The sequence below is a fragment of the Camellia sinensis genome, chromosome 9 (assembly GCF_055761805.1).
Source record: "Camellia sinensis isolate YWXY chromosome 9, ASM5576180v1, whole genome shotgun sequence".
In the NCBI taxonomy this organism is placed as follows: domain Eukaryota; kingdom Viridiplantae; phylum Streptophyta; class Magnoliopsida; order Ericales; family Theaceae; genus Camellia; species Camellia sinensis.
In genome coordinates, this window is record NC_138969.1 from 74864153 (window position 1) to 74873616 (window position 9464).

The 9464-nt window shown below is 37.3% G+C and overlaps 1 protein-coding gene across 1 annotated transcript; it reads left to right on the top strand.

Moving 5' to 3' along the window:
• The first annotated feature begins 7484 nt into the window (after window positions 1-7484).
• LOC145799547 (uncharacterized) lies at window positions 7485-9107 on the top strand. Its single transcript, XM_082889139.1, has 2 exons — window positions 7485-7641; window positions 8755-9107. Exons 1-2 carry the CDS (start codon window positions 7485-7487, stop codon window positions 9105-9107), a joined length of 510 nt encoding a protein of 169 aa, XP_082745265.1.
• The last annotated feature ends 357 nt before the right edge of the window (window positions 9108-9464 follow it).

The window sequence follows — 9464 nt, forward strand, 5'->3', positions numbered from 1 at the left end:
GGGCTGCTCGACTCTCTCTTAGCGATTCATGCCCATCTTCTTCTCCAACTTGGTTTCTTCCCTCTCCTCCTCTTTTCTTCAACTCTAAATCCCTAAACAAGGTGTTTTGAAATATTTTCCAAAGATTTCATCTCTCTTTCATTCATTTCCACTTTGTCCTTGCTCGGTTTACCAAAAAGCGCAACATTTAACAAAATGTGAGCGTCGGAACATCGTAGGAATTTTATTTCAAAAACATTTTGAAAGAGAGAGTTTTAAGGTCTAAAAACCATTCAAAATAGCTTTGGTCCAAAATGGGGTACAAGGTTAGGATTTGACTGTCCTTTTGCTGAAGAAATCGAACTTTTGCTCTGCACATCTTTCACCACCAAGTAAACAATCAGTAACGCCCAAGTCTTAAGGGCGGTCAAAAATAGGGTGTCTACAATAGGTATCTCCAATGACTAAAATCTTATGTTCGTAACAAAGCCCATCAAGAGGGCTCTATTGCAAAAGGATACATAACTTAAGAGTGCTTAATATTTTGTTTGCGGTATTTGGAATCTGTTGAAACCATATTCAATCGACCCTTAAGAAATGTTGAAGACTCTACAGGGGCAATAATGAATATCAAACTTGATCAAAAGTCATCGTTATGTGCTATTTAACAATGATGAAATTCAACATTTCGGATGTAAGTAATATTTATGAGTTATGGTATGTAAATAGGTTTGAGTTTCTTATTTAATACTTGCAATAGTAACACAAGTTAGGTTTGTATATACAGAAAACACAAGGAGCATATAAAGAGAAAAAGTCATAGCTATTAAATAATACTATTACCATATACAAATTTTGTGACTGGTTTCGATCATATATAAGTATGTAGCTATTAAATAATACTATTACCATATACAATTTTTAGCGTAGAGATTAATGTAATCATTTTAATGGATCCTATAATATATCAGGTTGTAGCTATGGATGACACCAGAAAGCAACAACTTACAAATGAAATCAAGTGGCTTGCTCAAGGCCCAAACACTCTAGTTAGACGATTTAAATAATACTATTATATTTGTTTATCGTAGAAGTATCTGTTTGTTTTACTATTTTGTATTGTGAATTGAAGGCCTTATCGGCATCCGATCACAAAATTGACTTGATTTATGAGTAGTTTAGAATTTTTAGAATTTTTATGGTAGGTATAATTAAAATTTGATTCGGAACCAAATAATTAGAATAATTAATGTTAATTGATTAGTTAAAACCAAGATTAATTAAGTCAACTCTATTGGACCCATATATGGCTCATGTAAATTCTATACTACATCTACACTCTTGTTCCTATACCCTTAAGCTTCAAAACGTGAGAGAGGGAGAATGTAATGCCCTCAAAATAATTACAATAGTTCATACACAAATGATTATTACAAGGTGACATGAACAAAATAATGGACTTTCATTAATTAGAGTTAACTTGCAAAAATGTGATGTATGTGATATACATTCATAAGCTCTACCCTGAATCTATGGCATGTGATACCAACTTAATTATCAAGAAAGTAAATGACCTACAGGCTTACAGGCTATGCTTGTTTACAACAAAAGAGAGAGTCCTAAGTTCCATACATATAAAGCCATTGGCTTGTTTAACTATTAAATGCAAAATAACAAAACAGAGCCTTCAGCTCCCAGATCCTCCCAAGCTAAGTCCTTGGAGGAGGCATGTCACCAACACCTGAAAATGAGTTTCCCAAGTAGGGTGAGCCAAAGCCCAGTAGAAGACAATCTAGCACAATATATGAACCTTAATAAATATATAAGTACAATGCACACGTTCAATGTCCAATGATAAAACCTTTACAATTCTTTTGCAAAACCATGCCATGCCAATCTTTATATCACAATTCATATTATCTCAATTCATTTTATCTCAATTCGTGAGTCAATTCCATTCATTCCAGACAACCAAACTGAGGAGATAGCTCAGTGTGTCTCAAACCAACATAACTATCATACAAACACTTCCATTTTCCATTTCACGGAAATTTCGTCGGCAGGAATCGGCACCCATGTATATACAACATTTTCGGGACTTTTACCTTAGACACACAGCCTAACTTAATTCAATGGAGTCCATCTGTTTTCTCCTTCTAGACAATGGAGTACATCTCATTTCTACTCCCAAACATCATACATATACAATGTATTAAAACACACAGTCATATTCAATGACAAACGATGAGAGATTAGTTTCAATTCGCCTAATCCTCATACAGTTTCTACAACAATCATAGCTATCCTCCACCGATAGCCCAAAACAGATATTTCTAAATAGATATACAATCTCTTCAACAAATAAAATTATCCAAATTCCTATAGGTGGGTGATAATGCCAATCCAACTCCACCATTAACATAAACCCTCATCCAATCTCGTATTCCCAATACCAATTTCATTAGTTTATACAAAATAACAACTTGAACAATTTTAGGGCAAAACTCCATTTTATTCCAAAATCTACCCTGGATATCAACATTAACAAATTTACCACAACACAACTTCACATTAAATCTTATAACCATTTTTAACACATATATTTGAAAACCCCTCTTTTGAATTTAAACCCAAACCCTAGGTTTGCTACAATCACCTCAATACCCAATGTTTCTTACGCATCAAGAAATAATCAAGTTAAAACTCATAGAGAGTGTAGAAAGTCCCTACCTCAAGTTGGAAGAGCAATGGAAGAGATGAAGAAACTTCAAAAATGCCAAAACCAAGCTTTAATCGGACCAACTTGAGGCACACTACCTTTTTAACAAAGGCACACGAGTGGCGAGATCAGTAGATCTAGGTGAAAATGTAGAGAGAATGTGAGTTTTAGAGAGAGAGACTCTAGATCTAGGGTTTTTGAAAAGTAAAGAGAGAGAGAGAAGTGAAAAATGATGTAAAATGACCTTTTTATGAACTGACATACGCATAGTCCGCTCGAGCGCAAGAAGTGACGCTTGAGCGCCAGACATAATAAGTTGTTCCGCTCGAGTGTGAGAAATGATGCTCGAGTGCCAAGACACAAAACAGAAGGGCATTACCGCTTAAGCTCAAGAAGTGACGCTAAAGTGCAGAATGCACATAACTAGTAGTTTTGCAGACAATAGACCAACACTCGAGCGCAAGAAAGGCCACTCGAGCGACCACCCACTCGAGCATAGGAAACGCCACTTGAGCGTAGAATACACTCTCCCAGTAGTTTTGCAGACCTACAAAAATACTGAGAATTTGCAAAGCCCGTTCGAGCGCAAGAAGTGCCGCTCGAGCGTAACAGCAAAAATCTAGAGAACAAAAGTTTGAAAAACTAAGCGACCAACCTGTTCCAAACATACTCCAACAAACTCAAAAGCCAAACTCAAGTAAGGATAAAAGAGGAAAAGTTATGAATAACATTTGGAAACCATAAAACCTGAGTTCGAGAGCATCAAATGGGTTAGATCAAAACAGGAATCGCTATATCCTCTCCTCTTCAAGAATTTCGTCCCCGAAATTCGAAATCATGTTTTAAAACCAAGTTAAAACCAATTAAAATAACGATAATCATATAATTCCATCACCATGACCCATTCTCCGGTCATTCAATCCCATCAACATGATAAATGAATTCTCAATACTGAATATACAATTCATATTTCCAAAAACATACACAATATTTATAATAAACTAGCATTTCCAAACATAAACAACATATACAATGTTTCCATGTTTCATTTACATAATAACAATACAATACATGTTCAAACATTAACAAACTAGTCCGGATACTTCTCATGGATTTCCAACTCATGTTCCCAAGTTGCTTCCTTAACCCCGTGATGTTTCCATAATACTTTAACCAAGGGAATCGTCTTTCCTCGCAAGACTTGGTCCCGAGTATCCAAGACCCTCACCGGTCTCTCCTCATACGAGGCATCCTTATTTACCTCTAAGTCTGTCTAATCCAATATGTAGGATGGATTTGGCTTATACTTCCGAAGTATACTAATATGAAACACATTATGAACCCCGAAAAGTTGTGGCGGCAAGGCTAAACGGTAGGCTACCTCCCATATCCGCTCAAGAATCTCAAAAGGTCCAATAAATCGAGGGGACAACTTCCCACTCTTTTCAAACCTCATCAAACCCTTCCTAGGTGATATCTTCAAAAAGACATGATCTCCCACCTCAAAAGATAAGGGTCTTCTCCTACGGTCGACGTAACTCTTTTGGCAACTCTGAGTAGTGACCAACCTCTTACGGATAAGTGCAACTTTCTCAGTCGTTTTCTGAACCAACTCGGGGCCTAACAAAGGTGCATCACCCACTTTAGCCCAACACACAGGGAATCTACACGGTCGACCATACAAGGCCTCAACCGGTGCCATGCCAATACTCGACTAGAAGCTAATGTTATAGGCAAACTCCACTAAGGGCAAATGCCTCTCCCATTGTAACAACCCCGACCCATGATTAACTATTAACCCATGATTAAGGCTAGGTTTGGTATCCCCTAAAAAAGCTAAAAAGCCAAAAAGTCACTATCCTATTTAAGTCACATCATCTTATTTAAGTCACATCACCTCTCTACTATATCACTTCAAACCTAACCCATATTTCATAAAAAGTCAAAAAGTGCACCTATTTAGATCGTCCCGAACAACCCATAAGTATGCCTAATAAGTAATTAAGATGAAATCCTAAGTTAATTACATGTGCATTGCATTATTTGTGTTTCTATCTGTTTGTCATAGAAATATCTGTCGGTATTTCTGTTTTGATATGTGAATAGAAGGCCTTATCTGCATCCCATCGCAAAATTGACTTGATTTATGTATTATTTGAAATTTTTAGAATTTTATGTTAGGATTAATTGAAATTCAATTTTGAGCGATTTAATTAGACTAAATTAATGGTCTTTGCTTAGATTAATGCAAGTTTAATTAATTCCCTAAACAAACCAATATAAGGCCATCCCCAACACCTCTTATACACTTTTCACTCTCATTTCCTCTTCCTTGAGCTTAAAAATGTGTGGAGAGAGAGAGAGAGAGAGAGAGAGAGAGAGAGACTAAGAGAGAGAGTTGAATTCAAACAAAGGAATTGCTGGCGAACTTGGAATTAGCTTGATACTTCACACAATTAACTATTTAGAGCATAATTGATCATCTAAGGTAAGAATTCAACCTTGTACCTTTGAAATTCAGTCACTTAGCACATGAATTCAAAGAATTAAGTTGTGTAATGCTAGAATTGGGCTTAGATATTATCATGTTTTGAGGTTGTTTCCAAGAAATTAATACATGCATGTGTTCATTCTAGTATGGTTTTGACAATAAGTCTCATTTCACATCATTTGACATTATTTGATCATGCTTTCAAAGTGTAGAACATGAATTAATGCATGCATGTTATGGTTTTCACCATTTCAAGTTTGGTTTAGTCCAGTTGGCAAAGCTTTTGGGCTTGATTTTGCGAAATGCTTTTGAATTCACCATGTTTTACAAGTTTACATTTGTTTCCTCAAGTTTTGGGCCCAAAAGGGTGTGAATTGTAGCTTTGAATTTGAGTTTTGGACTTGGGAGTGCAACATGGAAATTCCAGAATTCAACCTATCCGCTCGAGCGACAAATCCTACGCTAGAGCGACCACATTTGTTTTTGCACCCCTACTCGAGTGACCAAAAGTTGGTTGAGCGTAAATTACATGCTCCAAGAAGTTTACATGTTTTGCAGGCCGCTCAAGCGACAAGAGTTGCGCTTGAGCAAAGATCTTAGTCACACACTCGAGCGACCATCGAGCATACGTCGAACGAAAAAATCAAGCAACTACTACTTTTGCAGAGTTTACAAACCGCTTAAGCGAAGGAAGTTGTGCTCGAGCTACCACTCACATGTTTGGGCGTCTGCTCGAGCAAAGGAAGTTGCGCTCGAACAAGACTCCTATTTTCAACAAGTTTTGTTAACTGTTTTCAAGTGCATTTTAACATCCTCATTGCATCCTAGGCACTCCTTGGCCAAGTTTAAGACATAATAATGAGGATGCGAAATAGAAACACACCAAGATAAGAACGAGCTAAGTTAATGATCCCGGGTATGTAATTCAGTACGTATTCGTTCTGTAACTGTGTAGGTCACGTGCCACAAGATATCTGATTTGCCTACTCTTTTTGTCTGCTTTCGGAGCCATCTGTGAGTAATAACTTTGTAAAGCTATGTTCAACTCTATTTATTTTCTATATATGAAATAAAGTTTGTTTTATGAAATATAATGTTCTGTACAATGAATGATTGTCCAATTTCTGACAAGTTTTCGTGGCAACAATTCCGTGGCTCAAGTATGTTATCTGTTCTCGATCCGGAGGTTCCTTATGAAACTGACAAGTTATCTATACCCGGCCGAAGGTTCCTTTGTGAAATTGACAAGTTATCTATTCCCAGTTTGGAGGTTCCTTATGGAACTGACAAGTTATCTGTACCCGGCCGGAGGTTCCTATATGGAACTGACAAATATGACCCTTGATGCCTTTTATGTGATCTGTTAGCGTTAACGGATGTACAATGTAAGATTAAACATGAACTCAAATTTCTATTTAAGACTCAAACAAGAATGTGTATATGAATCTATTTATGTTTACTGAATTAATCATGGGGTATCATTCATTTAACCCTTTACTTTGTTATTATTTGCAGGGCTTCCGCTTACTATTTATATTATGTATGTATGTGAGTAGGCACGTGACCAGGCCTAAGTTGTTGCCTGGAGAGTTGGGTCAGCCAGCCACTATGCCTCCCAGGGAGGTTTCCTTTGAGAAGTCAAGTTTTTGTGGTCAAAGTTTTTAAGATCTGTTTTCTTTTTGGTATAAGAACAAGTACTTGTTTATTAGTACATTGGGCTAAGTACCCCTTTTGTTTTATCTGTCTATGGGAATGATGTATGACTAATGTCTTTTTTATGACGTCACAAGTGTGTTTATAAAGTTTAAAATTATATGTCTCATGTATGTCTGCACAGCTCAATAGACTATGTAAGTTATATGTATTTGCTTCCTCAGCCCCTTATATTTTCTAATTTTGTTCAGATGCTTTCGGTAATCCAAGGATTACTGGCCGGTTATGACACTAAACCTTTAGGGGTGAGTTCGGGTTGTGATACAGTGGTATCAGAGCACATGTTATACCACACACACGAGTCCATATGAGCTATAGAATGTCCTAGTAAGAAGTAGGGGCATCTCATCTGCATATGTAAGTGTGTATATTAATCTCTGTAAATGTGAAATCTAAACTTTACCATGAGCACATGAAATTGAAATGAATGATTTGAACATTGTGAAAGAGACTATTTGCCTATGTTTATAAGTGCTTTGTTTACCTATAGCAATGGAAAATACATGAAATAATGATGCCATTAAATCCTCTGAGGCCTGAATGAGCCATATGGAACAGATGCTTACAACTTTGACTGAAACTATGACGCAACAACAGAGGCAACAACCTTTACCCCCTCCACCTCCATCGGTCCAAGTTGACCCGAACAGCAATGGCATTATCAACCTGACTGAAAAGTTTATGAAGATGAAACCACCAACTTTCTTGGGTGGCATTGAACCCTTAAAGGCAGAACCTGGTTGCTCAAAATGGAGAAGTTGTTTGAAGTGTTTCCTTGTCCTGAGACACAAAAAGTTCTTTTGGCCACCTACACTTTAAAAGTTGAAGCTCAGAGATGGTGGTTACTGATATGGAATAGCAATGGAAACATGACATGGGCTCGATTCAACGAATTTTTTTTATTACAGGTATTTTCCTCTGCGCTTCAAGGACTGAAAAGTTTCTGAATTCCAAGAACTTAAGTAAGGCAAGATATCCATAGCTGAGTATGAGGCTAAATTCACCGAGTTGGCCCAGTTTGCTCCCCACATGGTGGATACTGACTACAAGAAGGCATGAAAATTCGAAGGGGGTTTGGATTTGGACGTGTTTGATAAGGTAGGTATTTTAAAGTTGCCTATATACGTGGAAGTGCTTGATAGAGCATTGATGATGGAAGCCATTCTGGCAGCAAAGAAACAAGTTCTAGGTCCAACAACAGAATAGAGAGGTAAAAGACCTGGATCTGACTTTCGGAAAGGCCGTTTATCTTTTACCAACAAAAAGCAAAATACTAGATCTTCTAGCAATTCAAGCCAAAGCAGTGGGTGTATGTCAGCTTGATCAGAATGTAGAAGGAAGCATAAAGGCATGTTCTACCGTGCATCTGGCACTTGTTTTCGGTGTGGCAAGACTGGCCACATAATTAAAGATTGTCCACTAAGATTCGTCAATGCTAACTATCCGACATCAAGTTCAGTCGAATCTGCTCCTGTAACGAGAACCAATGCAAGAACTAATACCAAGGGTAACACCAAGAATGAAACGCTAAGGCAAGGGAGAGTGTTTACACTGGTACTTTGGGATGTACAAAATACTGAGTCAGTGGTGTCAGGTATAATCTCTATCTGTGCTCAGAATGCCTATGTGCTGATTGATTCTGGTTCTACGCATTCATTTGTATCGCATGCTGTTTCTCGAAAATTAACTAGACTGTTATAACCTATCAACTGTTTGCTGTCTATGTCTACACCGTCTAGAGGTTCTATGATACGTGCTTAAGTTTATCCGGCATGTGATATTATGATTGGTGATATGACATTGTATGTTGATTTGTTGCCCTTGAGCATTGATCATTTTGATTGTATTCTAGGTATGGATTGGTTAACTAAATACTATGCCACCATAGACTATGTGAGTAAATCTGTTGTGTTTCGACCACAAGGTGATCTTGAGTTTGTCTTTACTGGGAATGGGGTAGTTCCTTCGCCGTACTTGATTTCATTTATGAAGGCCAAGAAGTTGTTAAGAAAAGGGTGGCGGGGCTACTTATGTTGTGTAATGACTGAGTCTTTAGATATTGCTAGTATGGAAACTATATCTGTGGTTAATGAATTTCCTGATATCTTTCCAAATGATTTACTCAGAGACTTAATTGGTAGGGAAATTGAGTTTACCATTGATGTTGTACCCGGGACACAAGCGATTTCTAAAACCCCATACTGAATGTCAATTACTGAATTGAGAAAATTAAAGGTCCAACTCCAAGAATTACTAGACAAGAAATTTATCCGACCGAACACTTCGTCTTGGGGTGCTCCAGTGTTGTTTATTAAGAAGAAAGACAGGTCCTTGAGATTATGAATAGACTATTGGGATTTGAATAGAGTGACTATAAAAAATAAGTACCCTTTGCCCCGAATAGATGATTTGTTTGATCAACTCCAGGGAGCTCAAGTATTTTCCAAAATTGGCCTTAGATCGAGTTATCATCAATTGAGAGTTAAGGCAAAAGACATTGAGAAAACCGCTTTCCGAACCAGATACGGACATTATGAATTTTTAGTCATGCCATTTGGGGTA

What these genes read in the sequence shown, in the direction of transcription:
- LOC145799547 (XM_082889139.1), top strand. Translation starts at nt 7,485, where the DNA reads ATGACGCAACAACAGAGGCAACAACCTTTACCCCCTCCACCTCCATCG. An exon ending in ACCCTTAAAGGCAGAACCTG is followed by an intron (nt 7,642 to 8,754) that starts GTTGCTCAAAAT and finishes ATTGTATTCTAG; the next exon opens with GTATGGATTGGTTAACTAAA.